Raw genomic sequence first — 21,670 nt, 5'->3', positions numbered from 1 at the left:
CAGCCTGTTCCAATGCCTCATCACTCTTTCAGTGAAGAGATTTTTTCTAATCTCCAGCCTAAACCTCCCCTGGTGTAACTTGAGGCCGTTTCCTCTTGTCCCATCCCTTGTTCCTTTAGAGCAGAGCCCAGCACCCCCCTCACTGCCCCCTCCTTTCAGGCAGCTGTAGAGAGTGATGAGGTCTCCTCTCAGCCTCCTCTTCTCCAGACTGAACCCCCCCAGCTCCCTCAGCCGCTCCTCGTCAGACCTGTGCTCCAGACCCTTCCCCAGCTCCGTTGCCCTTCTCTGGACCTGCTCCAGCCCCTCAATGTCCTTCTTGTGGCGAGGGGCCCAAAACTGACCCCAGGATTCAAGGTGTGGCCTCACCAGTGCTGAGTACAGGGGCACAATCACTTCCCAACCATGTGATACTGTGCCTCTATTAAGTTCTTTCAAAAATAGTAATTTTTACTGCACTTTTATGTGATATGAACAAACCTATAAAGTGTGTGTGCTTTTCTAAAGGTCCTGTAGCTGCTATGCAACTCAAAGATAATATGTTGACTTCATTTAATCTAACACAAATACAGTGTTTAGGCCAAGCAAAATTAATTTCACAAATTATTGATGGCTACTTCTGAAGCTTGAATTTCGCTGATCTCACTCTTCCTTCTTAGTGATGCCAGCGCCCTCCTGCCCCGACCCACACACCCCTTCTGTCACGCGCTCTTCTCTAGAATCTTCTGTTCAATACTTATCTCATGAAGTTCTGTAGTGAAAGCATCAGTGCTGATCTCTTCAGTTTTTATATTCATTCTCACTTGTGAGTCTAATGTTTAACAGAACTTTTTTTCTCTCTCTCCACTCCCCATACATTTATTTATAAATTTCAAGTGGCTTTGTATTTCATATGTAAGTGAGCATTTGAGGTTTGTGGTCGTGGCACCTCCTCTCACAGTATATCACCCTCAGTATAAATTAAACCAGAATATTAGAGGGACTGTATAACTGACATTCTTAACAATCTGTCAAACGATGATTTTCAGTAATGTTTCGTATCACAAGCTGTTTTTGTCACCTAATAAAATTTGAATTAGTATGTTTACATTGCTGGCTCACATTTCGAGTCCGTCAACTACCAGAACTTCTGAAATAAACTCAACACAAGTCAGTACCGACCTTTGTAATTCTGAGCAAGAAGCCCATAAGATGATTCTCCAGAGGGAATGAAACCTTTTCCTTCGGGACACAAATCAGTAAATTCAGCTAGGAGACAGACAAAACAAAAAATTATGCTGTTAAGAAAAAGTTACTCACATCCGTATGCGTTACATATGCGTTTCGGGGTATTTTGAGAACTCCGAGGCCATGTTTTGCCTTATTCCCATCTATCAGCAACACACCTTCAGCTAAATGGGGGATGGTAATCCTACAGCCAGCCTTTCCCCTGCTCTCAGTTTGCAGAGCTAGCTTTGAAAAACCCAGCTGGGGTACCCACAGCGTCACAGAGCTCCACGCAAACTAACTTCTCTCGCTCCTTGGCAGGACAATGCCGTCCTTACTGGGTTTCATGGTGCGCTGCACTTACAACACCAGTAGCCAAATTATCTTAATTAAAGCTAGCTTGGGCCTCTCTGAGCTCTACTGCAAGCTGCAATCCAGACATACCCCAACTGAGATGCAAACCCCTGTCCACATTCTTCAGTCCTTATACAGCAAAAACACTCCCTGAGTGCAACGGGAGAACGCGGTGTGGATTACAGAGGGAAATTATTTAAAGTGTCTTGGAGACTGTACAGAACCAAATAAACCTATCCAAGCAGAGAGGCTCTTTTCATAACGCATTGCATTTTGGTTTCACTGATTCTAAAGTAGAGTTAAAACAGGAATTAAACATGATGATACATTTGTGCAAAAAGTAATCTTTAGTGTTTAATCTCAAGAAGTTGACACATGTTCTCTCTTATGTGATTTTTTCCATCTGGATTATGAATTTTGGCCATCGCTGTTTATGTTTCAAGTTCTGTTTTCAATATTTGTGACGAGTATCATACGGCTATGTTTTTCTTATTTAATATTTAGAGGTTAAACAACGGTCTGCAGACAACATGATTAACGGAATTGTTCAGTAAGTAGCAAAATGTAAAACTAATTCCATAATATACGTCAGTAATTCGTAGTGCAGTGGAAACAACGTTAGAAGGAATAGCTGCAGACTCAAAAACACTGTCATGCTTACCTTTGTTTTCCAGCTTGTGGGAAAAAGCTAATGTGTTACCATGGCGTCTGGAACAAGCTTCTGTGAGAATCCATCTTTGTTTAAAATCAGTTGGAGATAATCCTGTTCAGTAACAGGCTGTTTTTATCCCTAGGGTAACTGTGGTGGAGCCCATGGATTTACACCAGATATGAATTATTCCTGCTAACTCTTCCTCCATGGAAGTCTCCCATGGATAAATAATGACTAAATACTACAGAATATGGGATTTAATGGGCAAGCCTTCTCTGAAGGCAAAGCAGATTACTGTTAATGTAAACACAACGCTTCAGAAGTTTGCAAAGGGTCAGGAGTCCTCTTCTTACCAGTTCCAAAGACAGGGCATGGGAAGATTTCACAGTTATCGCCCCAGCCAGCACCCAAGGTACAGCAGCATTCTTGTTTGGTTACATTGGATGTAAGCACATTGTCACAGAAATTAGCATCATTCAGATTGTAGTAGCACTCCTTCTTTCCATCTTCATGTTGACCAGCCTCTATCGGCAATTCTAAAGGTGAAAAGAAAACATAAACCACATGAGTTGTTAAATTCATCAGTTTTACAGGAGAATCAGGAGAGTCCCAGCACCTTCGTTTCACCACAGTGACGAGCAGCATTGTCAGGCAGGGAAGAAAATGCTTAGGAACAAATTTTGGTTTAACTTTTTTTGTTCTTAGGAAGAATGATGGAAGTTTATAACCCTCCTTTGACTTTTTTCAGACCTGTTCTCCAACTTGGCCTCAAAGGGATTCCTCACATTTGCCCTTCTCCCATTTTTAGCAATGGGATGAACTCCCGGCTCTCATGCTCAGCTAACTACCCTGCCCAACTACTGCCATAGTGCTTTCCGTGTGTGAACCTTGGAGCTCTTCGCAGAGGTGAGCAACAACCTAATTTTAGAGATAAAGGAGCTAAGGCATAAACTGAAAAGGCCTGTTTTTCAAAATAATTAATATTTCCAGCCCCTTTTAATTTGACTGGGAAAAAAAACCATGTTCCACACTTGAAAACAAGGGCCTTTGTGATTTTTGCAAAAGTAACTGACTGATTCTGCAGTAAGCAGAGAAATATAATGCAGATGTGAAGTTAACAGACTCTGTGCTTTATTTGAAAATAGGCTTTACTTTAAAATAGGCATCCAGCCAAGAAGTCAGATTTTCTGTCTTTAAGCAGTTGAGTGGGTCCTGTCACAATATTTATAAGGACTGGAGGCAAAATAGTCTCTCCCATAGATCCAGTAAAAAACCCTATTAATAGTCAAAGACCCTTCTAAAGCATGGCATTCCTAAAGTACACCTAGAGGCGAGTTTGAAAAGAAATACCTAGTTAAAGCTTCTGTGTTTGCAGAACTCTGTCTAACTTTGCACTTCCACAAAAATTCTCATCAAGAGCTCAGAAGTGGGAGCTATCACATAAAATTGTTATTCACACTTGATCAATACGAAAAACTTTTCGCATGCCATCCATGCGGTAACGAAGTACTAACATTACAAATCCTCACATTTATTAATCAAAACCAAAACTTTGTTCCGGAACTTTAGATAAACCTTGAGGCGACTAGGTTACTTCCTTTTTAATCTTTGAAAATTCTTTAAGCTTAGCACTTAACAAATGTTTAATTCACGTAAACCTACTAAAAACTACTGCCTGTTGGCTGATTTTCCATTGTTTGAGATTTCATTCATTTCTACTCTGGCTCTCACCCAAGATGCCGAGCATGAGGCATTTCTCAAGTAACGCATGTATCCAGGTGGGAATCGAAACCTTATTTTATACCGGAGCAACAGCGCATTTCAAAATGCTGGAAGATTAGCAAGACTGAAAGAGTTGTGCTGTATAAATTGCCTTTGTTTGCCTTGCAGCTCTTTTCAAGAGAGAGCTCCAGGGTGGCCGACAGAAGCACTGGTATACCTGGAGAGCCAGCTTCACCTGACCGCCCCATCTGCCCACCTCTGGCTGTCTCTTGGAGGTCAAGCTCAGTGTCTTTATGCCAGTTATAGGATGGAATTTCTTCTAATCCCATCCGCCTAAAAAATAATGGCTGTGAGGTGGGAGCTTCACAATAGTGACTGTCCAACCAATGCTGAAGGAATTAAATGAACTCCGGCTCTTGCTGCCTCAAGCCTGCTCTCCCTGCCCACCCACGTTCCCCCAGGCAGATGAGGCAAGGCAGCTTTACTCAGCACGCAAATACTAGACCTGCTTTGAGAAAAGCAGGTTTAAAAACGCCAGTATGGATTGACTGTTATTGCACTTCAACAGTATGAACGTGTGGAGTAGTTCTTTTGACTTCTAATTCCAAACAGACAATTGGATTTATTTCTGTTTTCCTCAGCACAGTGACTGTTTCTGGGAGGCTGGGGGGCTGGCAGACACCTCTATTCACATTTCGTGCAAGGTTGCCACCTACAAGGCAAACTTTCCTTTGTTGTTCCGCCAATAGAACCGAGCTGTACATTAAAGGAAACACCCAGCTGAGTGCTTATTTCATCTTTGTTAGTTTAGCCTGTGGTCTCCCCTCATCAGATAATTACCATTGTCCATAACGTGCCGGATTTCATGAAGTGCGGTGGTTTTGCAGGGTCGGTGCCTATCCAATGGGAACTACGTTAAGACTATCGTGTGTCACAGAAACGCAACTGAACGACATCTGTTATTCCAAGGTGAGAGAGCAGTACTTCAGCCACCAAATCATACATTTTCCTTGGCCGTTTGCCATCTGTCTAACTGAATCAAAGCCAAACCTTCAACAGGAAAAAAAGCAAGGCAGTTTTCAGGCTGTTTACCAGAGAGAGAACACCAGAAGCTGCCCTGGGGGGAAGGGGAGACAGTCTCATCATGTCATTGTTTATTCCCATTTTCCATATTATGTGTTGGTTTCTCCTCCCATTATCTGTGCAGCAGCTCAAAAGTCCGTTGTTTACACAGCTGTGAGTGAGGGTTAGTCAAGCAGCCCTCATGAATGTTTGGAAAGCAAATGAGACACAAATCTTTTAATTTTTTTTTAATTTTTTTTTAAACCAAGACCAGTCTGTGTCTACGAGCTTATAATTTCTCTCATACATTATTAACCATTTAGCAAACAGGTTGTTTTCGAAAGTGGTTACACTAGATATGTTGACAAAATATGATACGAAATGTATACTTATTTTTTCTGTATTGTTGTTTCAGGTATTTTGTTGTTAGAAAATGTAAAATACCTCTCTAGCCATGGCACACTGGTAAAGGAACATAATTTTATCAGGCCATTGATATGACTGTTCCAGTAACAGCCTATAGAGACATTCTCTGTAGTTGCTGCTAGACTGACCGCTGAAGTATTTATTAGAAATAGATTTATATCTAATAAATCTAATAGATTTATATAGCTTAGCACAACTTTGATCCACCAACATGTTTCAGCATGTGTTCAATGCAAAAATGTGCATTAGTAATACAGGATTCAGCGGGTAGTCAGGATATTAGCATATGCTTAGACTTTAGCATACACTTATATTTGCCTAAATAGTGGCCTGTTGACAACTGTGATCTGAAGAAAACAAAACATGTAGAACTGATGGGATCTTAAATACTGCAACTGTGTACCAACACCTCGTCTTCACAGATTCACAGTAAGAGGGTTGCTAAAGTGAAAAGTCATCATTACAAGTTCATGACTTCTCAAAACTCAGCAAAGACTAGGATGACTGAGCAAACAGCCCGAGTCACACAATAATCTGTCTCTTTCTGATAACCAGATGTCTGTCAAAAGTGGAAGTCCAAATTGCTGAAATGTTAGTGTGGTCAGCAACCCATGAAGAACGGCTGGGAGTTGCCGAAAGAAGAAGGGAACGGGGGTAGAGGTAATTCTGGCAGGGGGAGAACGCGACCGGTGACTCACAGACCACTCACCCCCATTGTACTACCGACCCTAAAGAAGGAAGAACGCAGCACGCGTACTAACTTCCACACTAATTGAGGAGATTTTGACCAATCATTAATAGAATAATAATGCATGCGTATTAGGAAATTAAATATGTTAATGCTTTGTGCATAAATAACCATTAATCTGAATGCCTGATGTTCTGTCTGGGGACAGGCACCCATCTCTGTGCAGATTTGTAATGAAAGGAAATACCTCCCCTCTCTGTGTGGATTTTCTCTTTGCACACAAAGGTGGCAAACCCAGTTTTTGGGATAACACGTGCGTACGTACAATTCAGGGATTAGTGCAAGTGATGCACATTTAAAAATGATATATAACACTATGTTCATAGATGATTGAGATTTAGATCATTATTTACCTTAGAAAACCGTCACATATTATAAAAATAATACAAATACGAAGAGTTTCCTTTAAAGTCTTAACATTTAGAAAGCCCTTAAAAGTTTAGGAAATTTAGAATTTGTACTTGGGCACCAAATCTCTAGCCTTGAGGAAGCTTTTGGATCAGATTTATAAACTGCTACTTGGCAGCCTCAAATGTTTTGTGCTGGCGGTTGATTAGATGCAGGGAGGACTGATTTTGTTTTAATACAAATCAGACTAGGAGGGACTCATGTTTGGACACCAAAACAGTGATTTTTACTTATACATCCTAGTAAATACTGTTAAATATCCTGCCATAAATAACTGGTAACATTTCATGTAACCAGGAGAAAGCAACAGGGCCTACGAGGGCCCTGGTACCTTGGTGGAGTTCTCGCCCTGGAATTCTTTTCGTTGCCTGAGCTGTAACCCAAACTGGGGATCTTACTGACCTTCGTGTATGTAAGCCAGACTCCTGCTGATACGCTTATGTTTACACACACGTTTTTGTTTGCAATTCTCATTTTAAATCATACCTAGTATAATCCTCAAATGTACACTGTCCTTTATAACTCCTGGATTCAATGCAATGAGATATATTAATAAGACATTAGTAGGAGTTCAGATGCATACTAGAACATGTATTTTTTCTTATGTACAAACAACTAAAACCACATTAATACAGATTATTACTCAAACTGTGTTCGGCTTGGTACTTGTTAGACTTTAATCACAGTGGTTTTATATATCTTGTTAAAAGAGTAAATGAGAAGACTTTAACCTAAACCAGGCGATTGTTTTTTTTTTTCTCTTAGGTATAAAGACGTATAACAGCGAAGTTTCATCTAATACAAAAGAGAGTTCTTTCCTGCTTTATCTTTTCTTCCTTCAAAAGCATTTGCTACATTTTGTGAACAGCAGGGCAGAGAGGAGGGGAATAAGACAATCAAACCTTACACAATTACTTTTTTGGTTTGTTACTGGAACGTGACAGTATGGGCTAGAATTCCTGATACATACACTGAGAGGATTACTTCAGGACACAGCTAACAATAGATCAATTTCCACCAAGTGAAATCTAAATAGAAGGAAGTCTCGAGAGCCCTAATGGCAAATAAAGAAAAGTGTGAACACACAGCATTCCACAAAGCTAACAGCCTTTAACCACCTGCAAAAAAGTTCCCAAATTGAATTAACATTTGAACAATCTTCACCTATTTCCACTTCATATGAGGTGGACGAATATTTCTTTATGCACAAAAATACAAAATGAGAAATAAGCAAAAGCTGAGTAAACCACACTGAACTGCAGATATCTGCAAAAGGATAATGCAGATTAAATTCCTCCTTTCTGAAAACAGGCATGATGCAAGCTAATGCTGGCAGATGATGCCCGCATGCACCGTAGGAGCTCTCAAAGCACCGTGCCTGACTTGAGTATGTGGCTATTCCCTCACTCTTTGCAGGGAGACAGCATGCTATTTGACAGCGTGCTATTCTCATATGATCATGCTGCAGCTGGTCTCGGGGGAGGCTGAAGTACTCATCGTTGGGCAAGCCAACATCGCTGTTATTCGTCTATCCTGCAGTGAGCACATGGGGCTTATGGCACTTACAAATGGGGAGGAAAGGACTGGGTTTGTTCCCTCTGCAGTCGACAGCGGCACAAGGGCCACCCATTGTTTCCCAGAGCAAGGTAGGAACAAGCAAAGCGAACAGATTATTGTGTACTGTCAGCTCCTGAAATGCCCAATCCAGAGGTACATGGGGCAGAGCCACCACTTGACTGGTCAGCCTCTGAGGTCTTGAGAAACAAAAGCCAGATGATAAGAGAAAAAAAACCCAGCAAGGCTGCAGGATGAACAAGAAAGCAAGAATCCTTTCTGAGAACTAACAACGGTACTTTCCTCCTTTTACCTTAGAAGAAAAGTAAGAGAATAAATAGTAAGATCTCTGTCCCTAGTACTGCCACTTTTCCTCATTCCAGTTCACGTGCATACGGTGTAAAGTACATCTCGCTGGGTCCTACTTTGCACATCTTCTGGTCTCCTATGTGTGATCTTCCTCCTTGACAACCTCATCAGAGAAGAGACAAAGGTGAAGCCCATGGTTTTTTTAGGGCCCGATGAGGGTTGGAGGGGAAGGAAGAATGGCTTCTTTCCCAACCGGACACAGTAAAGCTGTGTTCACCAGTGACAGCAAAATGGGAGTTAGGACTGACAGCAGAACATTCATCTGTTGACAGTACAATCAGCCACACTGGGTTTTTCATTCCCTCCCTCCCCACAGCAACATTTGGCTATGTCCTTGAATTCTCCTTGGACTTGACTTGTTTTTACATGGGCTCAGGTTAATTTAACTTTGGTTTTGTTTCAACAAGTAGCTGAATTCTCCCAAGTCCTACCTCCTCACAGTACTAAACCAAAGATGGTATTCACATCTCCTACAAATCTTGACTATGTAATTTATTTAAACAATTTTCTTCCATAAATTTATGGAAGAATTTTAAATGCTGCTACTTCAGTTATCATCAGTGGGTATTTCAGCTAATCTGCTTCATGGTGCAAAGATACTGCAGTATTTTCCCTTGCAAACAGGAATGCCACTCAAAGAGACTGTCGTAAACAATTCAGTGTTTTGGTTTTTTGCTCTCCCAACTACCTTTTCTGAGGACTTTTATTAGTACTAGGTAATGCTAAGAGGATTCTGATATACACAGATTTTGTTTTTAATCATATGCTCCCTTAAACATTGTCCAAGCCTACTAGTGGATGTTTGTAAAAATTTGACCAAAATAATAAAATCAGACCATAGATTTGATTCCACATCACACTGCATTGCTACAGTCCAGCAAACGAGCTTGTTTTCTCTTAACCGCTGTAACTGTTCATTATTGCTGCCAGGTCTGTTGACGTACAAAATGTAGAAGGTGTTTCTGCTACATTTCCACTGCTAATGATTCACTAATAACGTATTCCATCCTAGAAACACCTCTTATCACGCACACACTTCCGAGAACACAAAAGTTTTAAATTCTTCTGTTGTAGTTAAAGCAACACCAGTATTTAAACCAACTTTACCTTTCCATTGGTTACACACGCAGCGGAAATCATGCCGAGCACACAGCAATCCACCGGCATTTTACCTGGGGAGGCACGGAAGCGACACTGGCCGGTCATCGGATCATACTCCTGGTTTTCATCAGAGCACAGGCACAGGAAAGAACCATCGACGTTTTCACAGAGGGCTTCGCCACATACTCCACTCAGCATTTCACATTCATTCACATCTGGGGAAAAAATTCAAACCATAAATCAATTCAGACCCATTACTGACAGTTTGTACTTTTATCTGCTGTATCTGGGCCAATATTGTCTGCCAGATTACAGATGTGATCTCTGGGGAAGGATTAAAAGCTCACTAATACCTAAGTGGATTCATAAACAAGTAGTCAGTCCTTCGAAATAAAGGCCCCTGAAAGCCACGGCACAGTTTATAGACTATTGGTGCTGATTAGGTGTTGCCTGTAGACCAGAACACTGGCCATAATTTTTTTTCATGTTTCTTGCTCATTTTTAAAAGCTTGCTTTTCTTTGTACCCTTTTCTTGGGATTTAAGATTCAGACTCACTTGTTCTCGTAACTTTCTTTAGTATCAAATTTCCACTGAATTCAAGGAGCAAAATGAGTAGGTTTCGGTGTGATCCAGACTGCGCTATGAAAAGAGAATTCCCTTTTCTCCTCAAAATCCCATTTTCCTTTTGAACATCCCCTGAACAGTGAATTCCCCAGCCCCACCGCTGCCACGTGCCTCTCGTATGCACAGCTGCCCAGGCTGCTCTGCAACCCACAAGGGTAATGCCCAGGTCGCCCAGGGAGCCCCTGCCCAACACTGCAAACTTCCTCTCCCAGAAAAGCCCCACGTACTTCTAACTTGGATTCCATATACCTGCCAACGGGGCTGCCCTGAAATGCTTTTTGATAGATGGGAGAGCTGTCTGCTGTTTAACCAACGGTTACCAAATACTATCAGGATCCCTTAACTTTACTCTCTTTCCAGTTGCTAAAGTTTATGTTTGAAAATCTACTTTGACTACCAGAGACAGAATCTGAAAATTATAATTTGTATGTCACAATTCAGAAATTTCTATAATTGGGTGTCATCTAAAGTATAACTTATGAGGCAATGCTTTATCCGTTTTCTCTCTTATCCAGCAAGAATGAAAATCTAGCCATATGGCTGAATGTTGATTCTTGGGTTTTTTTTTTATACAAATATGCATTTTAACTTATGGCTTGCCCAGCACTTTTCAAATGTACTTCGATTTTTCTTTATCTTTTTGCTGGATTCCTGTCATAAGGAATAAGTCTTCTTTGGGGAATGTTGCCTGGCCAGGAACTAAAGAGACTTACCTTTTCCTAAAATTGTTTTGGTAGATAACTAGCATCAAAATTTATAAGAATATTTTATATTACATAGTGTATACAAGGAAAAAACCCTAGGACATTATTTTTTGGTGCAGAATCAGAATCACTTCACTGGCAGCTCAGATTTAGTTTCACACCAGCTTTTGCTTTCTTTTTTCCTTTTTTTTTTTTTTATTTCTTTGCTTCATTTGTTTTCATCCTTGAAAAGTCACTGTATGCAAAAGCATACACTGCTATGTTGCAACCTAAGTGCCAAATGCCATAAGGAATTTTGTAATAAAACTATTTAATATATTAGAAAACACATAAAAACACTTCTGTAAAACTTCTAACTCCTCCTCTCTGTCCAGTATTCCGCTTAGGTCTCTGTTCCTGGTAAATGTGTTTCATCTTGAGTCTGGCTTGAAGAAATTACTTAATGAATACCTTTCCTTGGAAAGGAAAATTAATCTGGAATTAATTTTATATTATAAACTTGTGCTGCCTCAGATGGTTCTCAGGTCCAACCATCACTATTAAAAACAGATCTGGCAACCTGTTACTCAGAAGAGAAATGTGCAGTATTTACACATCTCCAAAAATCTCACATCTTTTTGTGGTGATAGGTGCCTTTCCTGGAGCTTGAAGCCCTGTTACAGTCACACACGCCGTGGCGACGGAGGGGAGGTGTGCCGTCTGGTTCAGACGGGCTGTACGGCGCGCCAGGCAGTATTTCCTGCAGGGGGTAGGACAGAGACTAAACACATGCTGCATTTAAATAGGCTAAAGTATTAAATTCAGTCTATTATGATCTATATTTATGAATGTCCTGACATGCAGCAACAGTGGGTTTTGGTGGGGTGTGGTTTTTGTGTTGTGGTTTTTTTTTTTTTTAAAGATGAAATGAGTGTCTCAGCTTGTTTGCTGTTGGTTTCCATTCAATCCTAGTAACAGGTTCTCATTAAATGGATCCACAGTTAAGTTTCCACCTAGCACAAACTGCAGTCAGTAAAGCACAGCTCCGCCTTATTTTACTAGTAACTGGTACAACTCGAACAAATGATGGAAAACACAAACGTTCTTGTGAAGAAAGGCATTTTGCTCAGATGTGGCTTTTGCTCACTAGGACCGTGCAAGTGTGACGACTTGCACCTAAGAACTCACCCGTACAGCCCTGCCCATCCTGGGCGTCCTGGTACCCCTGGTAACAGAGGCAGCGGTAGGAGCCATCCATGTTTTCACAGAACCCGTGACTGCCACATATTGTGCCGTTTGCACACTCATCGACATCTGCGAGGGAGAATTGTAACATCAGACAGGCCGTGTGACAGCCAGAGGTGGACATACGTGAACAGTGCAGAAAAACAACAGATGGGCCACTTCTGCAAACAGAGGCAGCAACATCCCTCTATACAGTGCGAAGGAAAACACAAAGGACAGGATGCAAAAATTTAATGTAAGCGCGTGTACAATTTAAGAAATTGTTTCAGCGTTAACTTTTCAGGAAATATCTTACGGCAGACAATGGCTTTGGTGAACTGTCTCCCATCTGTTTCGCCAAACCTGCCAATCCTGGCATGATGCTGCATACCAGAGTAACACACAGCTTACAAACGATCATCTCTCTGATTACAGATCCTGCCAGTGTAGCACTACACAGCCAACACCACCTGTGAAACGGAACCCACTGTGCCGACAAGAGGAGTTCAAGGGTACGGCTGCATCCATTGTCCGAGGCGCTGCACTGATCGCATGTCGGCTCTCGGTGCAGGAAAGAATTTCCTGGTGTAAGTGGTAAACATCTGTGCACTGAGCCTTCTGGCTCCAATCCTGTACGTTTACACGTATGAACAATCTTCTTCGGGCAGGCAGAGGAATTACAACACCTGCATGTTTTCCGTACTGGACCTTGCATTTGCAGTTCTGTTTGTGGTTTGCTGGCCTCACAAGGGACAGTCAGGGGTGTGAGCCTGCTCTGTGACTCAGCCACCCCCCAAAATACAGAGCTGCTTGTGGCAGAATGGGGCTTATTTCTGTAAGTGTATTACAAGTGCTAGGAATGTTATTATTTTTATCTTCACTTAAAGCAAGACCTAAACCCTGACCATCTGTGGTCATTCAAGATGTCATGGTGTGTTTTTCAGGAGGAGGAACATGAACTGAAACTGGGAATCCACCAGGATACTAGGACCTGTACCTTCTGCCTTCTGAATTCCTCTGCAGTTTGAAGCAGAGAAATAATTGCTCTATTTCTTTCCTAGAAACCTTTATGACTGTTTAAGTAAGGTCGCTGCCCACTTGGAATTACCTTTGCATTGTGCCTCGGGGTGATTACATTTTAAATGGTGAATAGAGTGATTTGCTTTCGGTTTATCTGGGCACTAGCTACTATCACTAATCCTGCACGTTACCATAGACCATGATGGGATGGAGCCTGCCATCATTGCACCTCCAGCGAAGGCCTTAGGCACTCACTGAACTGAAGAGCTGGTGGGACTGAATCCTGTGCTGCCAGGCGAGCTGCACTGCTGCGTGGAGTCTTTCTGAAAGGAGAGAGCAGGGCTCAAACCTAGTCCTGTCTGCTCCTCCAGCTCTTCACAGCTGTGCCAAACAAAGGGCTAGAAAAGTCAGCAAAGATGCACTTTGTTCTGACAGTGCTCACCCAGCAAGGACATCTTTACTTTTAAACTGTGTCTTACGCTCAGCTAAAAGGGAATTTTAACCAGCTTTTCCTATGGGCTGGGGCTGGAGTCTGAACAGGTTTAGAATCACATATAGATTTTTAAGGCCAGAAGAGACCATGCACAATCTCTTAAACAGGTTAAAAAACTGTCTCTGGCAATTTCTGTACCAATGGAGTAAACTGTGGAATTTTAACATCTTTTTCAGAAAGGCATCTAATTTCACTTTAGGATGTTTTAGTGATGGAAAACTCACCTCTTCTCTTACTGAACTGATCCACTGGCTAACAACCTTCAGCTAAAATAGAAAATTCATGCAAAACCTGTATGTACTACATACACTGAGATCTAGGAGACATATATGAGTATAATTGATAATTATAAAAAAAAGTACTTCGAGATGGAACTGGCAGAATAATGTATCTGGTTTGTTGGTTTTGTCAATAAAGGTTTTGATGGTCTTTATATCTTGATTTATTAAACAAAGGAAAATATTGAATTAATTTATCTTAGGTTTATTTGTATTTGGCAAAGCATACAATAGCTAGCATGCTTATTCTCAAGGAACTGAATCTAAAAATGTGGGTGGTTGAACCGATACTGAGCTTCTGAAAATCTCCCACAAACCCAACTAATTCAGCAACAAGAGTAAGTAACATCTGTATTAAAGACCCTGTCAAAGGTGAAAGGTCAAGTATTACCTCTGATACCCTTTCCTTTTCCAGTCACCCGAATAACAGAATTATAAAAAGATGTATGTGGAGTTACTGGGAGAAAAAAAGATACAAATTCTTATGGTTGTTTTTCCTGGTCCCTCCCTCTTGCTGCTGTGCACCATACCCTCATAACATTTTAATGTTTAGTCTCATGTGATCATCAGTTTCACGTATCTGGTCAAAAAATCTGAATACTCTCTCTCTTATTCAGAAAACCCCGTTAAGAAAAGGAATTCAAAATGAGTAAACAATGGCGGGTTGATAGCCAGGAATTTAAGACAGCAGACAATAACGCAGTGTTTGTATTGTCAGTGGCCAACTGCAGTTTAATAACAGAAGTTCCTGAGCCAGAGGACAGTTACTCTGTTAAAAGCCCAGACGGAAGAAACTACAACTGGGGATTTCAGAATTACCTAAATTACAGTATTTCTCTTACTTAATAGCTGAATGTTAAAGGCAGCAGATAGGGGACTAGATCGTGCAGCTGGTTCTCCAAAGGTAAACTAAGGTCATTGACTAAAAAGCTGCAGAAACAACACTTGTGATTGTAGCAAGTGTCCTAATTTAGTATATAATATAGCCACAGAGGACGGTTTTGTTTTTAAAAAGTACACAGTCTGAACATGACTGGATCTTTCAGTGTATGGGAAATTACAGAGAAGGTCCAAGCACCAAATATTTTCCCTTGTCTAGACAGCTCACTCAAAGGACTCCTGTTTTACAGCCGGAAAGGGCATTTGTTTCCTTAATCACCCTGTAAAGCATGAGCCTTGTAATTGGCAATTCTCTTGCTATATGGAGACAAAGCAAGGGGAAAAACTAAATACGAAACTAATATATCCTCTGTCTGTACAGTGACTAAAGCAGTTCTCTGTCATTACAACCTGTTTTAGAACCCATGACTCGGTGCTGCCGGCTTTAATCAAAACTCCTTTGATCTAACGTCATCGAGATCCAAAGAAAGGCAAAACATCTGTGCGCTCCAGCGCACTCCTATTCGGCTCAGCACCGTGTTCCTGGTTTCTGTCAACCCGAACAAGATGAAGGCATACTTAACCTCCAGCATGGTATTTAAATCTCACTGAACTCTACTTTACACGGCAGAGGAACCGTTTCCTAGGACAGTTCTGTACAGTGCCTAGGGGAGCAGAGCTCTGATGCTGAGACTTCCAGGGCTGCCCATAACACCCATACAGAAAAACCGCTGTCATAAGAACATTAGAAAAATGCAAATTTGAATAAAGACTTTGGCCATCTAGAGGCAATAATGCTGGATGGTCATCCTAACATTGCAACGATGCAGGTAAGAAAGAGATTCTTGCTTTCCCCTTTGTGTTTTTCTCTAGCCAGTGTCCAGATAAGAAGTTGCTGCCTTAAACCATCTCTGTCAGCAAATGGGAGAAGGCTGGTGAAGTGTGGGATGGCTCATGGTGAGACAAGAAGGGAGCTCACCGGGGCACACTCTGGAGGTGCATTCTTGAATCTACATTTGGCAGAAGCCTGAGCTTTCTTGCTTCTCTATTAAACCAGAGACTTGGTAAAGCTGTGAAGTCGTCTACTGCATAAAATTTGCTCCATGTACCAGATAACACTCTGCCCCCCAAGGAGTCCTAGACGCACCTTGTCTGCCCTGTACATGGGCAGAGTGAGGGTTGTGATGTTACAGCAACATCCACTCTCTTAAAATGTCTTTGGTGGCAGAGGGGACAGTTCTGCACTGTCCACAGCTCTGCTTTTTGTTCCCCTGATTTTCAGACCTCTGAGGCACACCTTAAACAATAGATAACGTAGCATCTTTGAGTACGGATTTGGAAATTATTCTTGGATCACAGAATGATCCGTGGATGCTCCATGCAAGCATCAAGAAGGCTCAGGTGGGCGACTTATTCAGCAGACAAGGAAAGGAGAACAGGATACAAGACGGCAAGTGAGGGGAAAGGAAGAAGCAGAGGTTGGAGAGCTCTGGTGGGATGTGTAAGTTTTTTTGGAGTGCCTGTTGAGGGACGCAGTGAAGCTTGGGGCTTGGAGCAGAGAGAGGGAAAAATGAGGGAGCCACCGAGAGACATATGGGATTGGACACGGAGACAGAAGAGGCGCTTGGGGTATTGACTTAAGCATCAGAGAACCTCTAACTTGAGCTTTTGCCGACACAGCTGACTGGCTGACAACTGGGTAAAACGCTGCCTTTATGGGAGCCCCAGAGAGCCTGACAGGGAGCTACAGCGCGCTCCGAGAGCCTCCTGCTCCGACAGCCTGGCACAGCCGCCTCGCTGAGCCTGGGGCCAGGCGGCAGGGGAACGTCACCGCTACAACAAAAGTTTGTCCACACCTTGGAAGAAGACACAGGCTCCGCAGCTGTTCAGTTTACTTTGGCCAATGGCCATGCAAACTCCATACCAGAACTGAACCACATGGGGTTCTTAAATGTTTTATGTTGTTGTTGTTTCTGACTTTTCAAAAAGACGAGTCAAGCTCATACAAAAACAGTCTGGAGATACGGAAAATCTGCTCCCCAGGTACACAGAGGCATCTGAATCCAGCAAAATTTCCTCAGGTTCTCTCTCTGATGGTATAAACAGTTATTCTCACTCACTTAACTAGAAGCAAATTCACAGAGGCACCTAGTGTAAAGAACAGTAGCTCCTGCGGCTGGAAGCCACATCCTCTCTCAGTACCTGGAATGTTACACGTTCCTTTTATTTCGGATCCTTTTGTTTCATCTTGCCTTTGCGCAGGAAGCTGACACCACTACAGATATTAACACCGACACCATCAGTGCTCCCTTTAAATGAGTTTTTTTTCAACTCTGGAATTGTTTTTATTAAAATGACAGAACAGAGAAACTAATCGTGGTAGAAAAGCAGTGCTGCTGCTTCAGAAGACTAGAAGTACCCTTGCTTTGCCAAGTTATTAAAATACTTTTCCAAGCAGTGAATATAAAGTCTGATCTGTATTCCATACACACCACCCATTACTTGTGAAGCACGCTCAACTGGTTTTGTACTTGTTGTTTCTTTCTTCATTAAAAAGTTCCAAAACTACTCACAATCCTGGAAATAAGATTTTGTGATTTCATCTTTTTCTATTTAGCAAAAGTTTGGCTTTTTGTTTTAATGGAGATTAACTGTGTACTACTTCATCATATGTGAGGGTAACCCTTCCCTGGGAACTGAGCTATTTTATTAAACTGTCAGAAATTCAGACAGAGGGGCTTCATTGTTTCTGGTACATCCCCTAAAATTAGATGCCACCAACTTTTTTTTTTTTTTTTTTTAAATTTGTGTTTCTATCCACTTCTGCCTTATTTAATTTCTGAGAGTTTGATTTCACAAGGTCAGTAAGTGTTCTTCTAACTCTGGTTTGGAATAAAGTGTTTGGTTTCTCCTAAGAGCAGGCTGCATTCTTCTCTGACCAATTTTTTTTTTTTTTTTTAGCTATGCTAAACAGTGAGGCAAAACACCTGCTACTACTTTTCCTGCAGAGAAATGGAAGATATTTAACCTTATCCCTCCTAAACACTGGATGAAATGCATCCATGCTGCCAAATGAGTCCATGCACATGCTTTGAAATTATCCCCATTACTTGAAATCACGAAATACTGCCTTGTTCATCAATCACCTGAGTTATTCAGATCTGCTCTCTCTAGCCTACCGGACCAGGCTTTTGTCTTGGCAGTAAGAGAATGTTTCTTTCAACTTATGCCATGATTACAAAATAAAGTAAATGTTTATAGAGGAAAAAGCACCAAAAATACGGCAGGATTTTTTTAAAGTTATCAATAATAATTAAACCACAAATAGTGCGTTTGATGTCATGCTATATCTAAATATACAGCACTTATTCCCTTACATCAGCACAACATACTCCTGCCAATGCTGTGTTTCATTTCATTAGCTATTACAGTACTAACGACATGGCAGGTTACGTGCCAGCTCCAGTAATGATGCTGTAATGCTCTTTTTCCCCTGGTGAACGTAGCGGGAGCAAATGCAACAGTCAGACAGGAGTTTCAGAGCATCTCCTGACCGAAGGAAGAACCTTCTCACTATCCCCAAATGAACTATCAGAAGAGCTGGCCCATGAAAGCCAATCCCATACGGATTTACTGCCCTGTCCTCTGGGATAGGAAACAGCTTGCTTGCTTCTTGGATGCTTGAGATCCACCGCCCAAAGCTTTTAACACTGAGCTGTCATTTGCTCAGTGCTTCTCTTCTGCTTTTGCTACCATATGATTTTTTTTTCCCCTTCTGAATCATTACTTTTCCCACAAGGCTTCTTGTCTTGAACAGTCCTCTCATCCAGAAGAACAGCCATTCCTCATCCAGGCGGAGGAATTTTTGTTTTCTGTCAGCATCACTGACTACACAAAGCCACCTATCACCTTGGTATCACGGAGCACAAGTCTCCCCGCGCAGGACAGCGGCGTCACTGGCAAGTGTGTCCATTCCACTAGGAACAGGATCTATTCTCATGCTATAACCAAACCAAAACCCCAGTTACACTCACATTCTAGGCTCCTGGCTGATGTTTCTCACCAGTGTTATTACTGGAGCAGCTTTTACAACCTTATATGAAAAATACCTGTAATAAGCAAACCTGCACACACTTAGGAAGAATAAGCTGGGTTTAGCACTGTAAGGATCTAATTACTGCTGTTTATTCCACTTCTGCCATTTCCAAATGCCTGAGGTTCTATCACAGATGGCATTTTATTACAATTTCTCACTGGAGTTACTTCTGTTGGATGGATGCTTCAGCTGCATCTTTTTTTTTTAAAAAAAAAAAAACAAAGCAAGGTTCTGTTGTCCTGCACACAGCAATGAGAACATTCAGGCAGCTCAAGCTTGCTGCTAATACACTTAAGAAGCTTTAAATTAAATAATCCTAAATATTTATGTCAGAAAGGGCTTACCCACCGAAACTTATCAGAAGCCCGAGTTCCAAACTCCCTTTACATGCATTTTATATATATTGGTTCCTTCCACCCTTGCTATAAGATAGAAATAATTTCCCATCTGTGAATAGATTTTCATATTATTACAGATGTCCACTGGCTTCATATATCTTAATATAAGGATATAATTCCCTTCTTTGCCATCATTTGCCATAGTTAGGTTAGTATTCCTTCTTCATTGATTTCTTTTGCAAAATATAATCCAATGTTAAGATAGCAAAAAAATTAAAAATCAAGAAAAGTAAACCACAGCTTCTAACGAACATGAACTCCACTGCATTGTCCATTTTGTACATTGCCTGTTACACTTCTTGCGATTCAAACAGCAACACACCGTGCATTGAGCAGAAAAAAGAACAAAGGGCCCTTAGGTGGCAGATTGCTGAGTTACCAGTGGGTTTGGGGTATGATACCCAAACGGACTGCTTTTCTTATCCAATTAATAACAGCAAATCAATGGGAATGCATTGTCGTGACTCGTCTCACCTTCGCACGTTCGGCCATCTGTGGACACGGAAAAGCCCCGCTCACAGATGCACTGGTAGGACCCAGCTGTGTTCAGACACTCCCCGTGAGGTGAACAGAGGTCAGATCTCTCACACTCATCGATATCTGAAAACACAGAGACATTAATGGCTTTGCAAATCATCATACCCTTAATTATTCAGCCCAAGTTCAATTAGTCTTAAAAGGAGCTTTTATTGCCACCAGCTGTGTAAATGGTGCTCATTGTCCAGAGTAACCAAATCTTCTGGGACCATTCTTAAACTCTGTGTAGGCATCAGTATGTTCTGCGGCATCATGCTCTCGCTGTATGACTCTCTGCAATGAGCATGAGCAGACGAGAGTGATTTGTGAGATACCAGCAGTATAAGCTCCATACCAGCCAACGTTTCTGCTGTGTTTGGGGATCTCTCATGTGGCTCCATCTCACTGCTTTTTGACTGCTGCATGCTGGTCACCTTGTGCACCTGGCTCCACGTCTTAGCAGCAGGTCTGGAGCTGCATCTCTCCCAGCAGGTTGATTTTATATAACTTAAAGCCAAATGCACTTTTTTTTGCTGATGGGAAATGGGAATGGTCCCAAAAGGTTGCTATATAAGAGTTTGTCATCATTGCTTTTTTTTTTTTCTTGCCTTTTTTTTTTTTAAATTTAGAAAGCATTTTTCAAACTTGTGAATCTGAAAACCAAATATTTCTTTCTGATTGGTGACTCACTGTACCAACAAAACCTGCCATCAGAACTTAAGGACTGCATTCATTCTTTAAGGAGACACAACTTTCACATGAGTTAGCACTCCCATTGTGGTTGCATTTCTGTATTCTGCTTTACAAACCCTGTTAAGAAGTTTTCAGTACCATGCTGAGATCAAACACAAATTTACACGAGGCTCATTCATCCATCACCATTGATACAACATTAGCTGTGTCTTTTGTTGCTTAGATTGTGGCTGTTGTTACAGCCATACAAAACACACTGAAGCAGACAATAATTTCGACAGACTAGAGAAATTATGATTTCTGAACCATCATTTCAAGAGCCATGGCATCCATTACAGAATTTCCTTTAGATACAGACCGATTCTCTCCTGTGTGTAAGCCTTCTAGACCAGGGTCCTGAAGTCATGGCACGTATGTGGAAAGAACAGAGGCAGCTCGGGGAAGGGCAGTATCTGTATGAGGAGCCCAGGGAAAGGTCAGTGTGCTGCACTTCCCCCACCTACATACATCCAGCCTCTGAACTCAAGGTAAATGCAGACTGATGTCATGCTTCCTGAAGCTCTCTGAAAGTCAGGCAGGCTGGGAGATCAGCAGTGGCAAGGACAGGACGGTACCTTTTATGATACACACAGTTCTCAAGACTAAGCTATCAGTTTCTTAAAACTGCCAGAAAAATCCCGGAGACCAAAAAAGCTGATGACACAAGGGTAGAACAATGTATGAAAACACAGGAAAACAAAACTAACAAGGTTAGGGAAACAGAGCCTAATTCATCTGAAAGAGCAAACTGCACACTTTCCAATGTTTTGGACTTTTTCCAACTTTGCTCCTTACCAAAGAAGTGTTCCTAATTTCTAGTCTAGGCTGGATTCAAGCTGCAGACACGGCGCTCTGTGGTAAATTTGCCTGTTTAATTCAACAGCTCTTTGCTTTCCATCATGGCATCCTCTGAAGGCAGCAAGGCTACGATCAAGTCACTCCTCATTTTTAGTTCAACAAAACAGTTTAAACGCATTCAATCCTTTTTCCCTTAGGCCAACAGTTTTTTGGGTTCATCTCTGAACTCTCCTCAGCTGCTCAGCATCCACTTGGAATCGTGGGCACCAGAACGTCAGAGGACAACGATGTGCCCAGAGCAGCTGTGAACAGAGGTAAACACACCTCGC

General features: G+C 41.7%; 1 protein-coding gene across 1 annotated transcript in view; it reads right to left on the bottom strand.

Annotated features, from left to right (window-relative positions):
- Window positions 1-21,670, bottom strand: part of LTBP1 (latent transforming growth factor beta binding protein 1) — a gene marked incomplete at its 5' end in the record, with an annotated part of 61,780 nt that overhangs the window by 22,408 nt on the left and 17,702 nt on the right. Inside the window, 5 exons of the mRNA XM_010073311.1 lie at window positions 1,159-1,245; window positions 2,563-2,745; window positions 9,671-9,814; window positions 12,096-12,221; window positions 19,770-19,895. Coding sequence (XP_010071613.1) covers window positions 1,159-1,245; window positions 2,563-2,745; window positions 9,671-9,814; window positions 12,096-12,221; window positions 19,770-19,895 — 666 coding nt within the window. The remainder of the gene's footprint in view (window positions 1-1,158; window positions 1,246-2,562; window positions 2,746-9,670; window positions 9,815-12,095; window positions 12,222-19,769; window positions 19,896-21,670) is intronic.

This window comes from Pterocles gutturalis, unplaced genomic scaffold, assembly GCF_000699245.1.
Source record: "Pterocles gutturalis isolate BGI_N339 unplaced genomic scaffold, ASM69924v1 scaffold11382, whole genome shotgun sequence".
Lineage (NCBI taxonomy): Eukaryota > Metazoa > Chordata > Aves > Pterocliformes > Pteroclidae > Pterocles > Pterocles gutturalis.
Note: the sequence above shows the minus strand (reverse complement) of the source record. Positions and strands in the feature narration are given on the sequence as shown.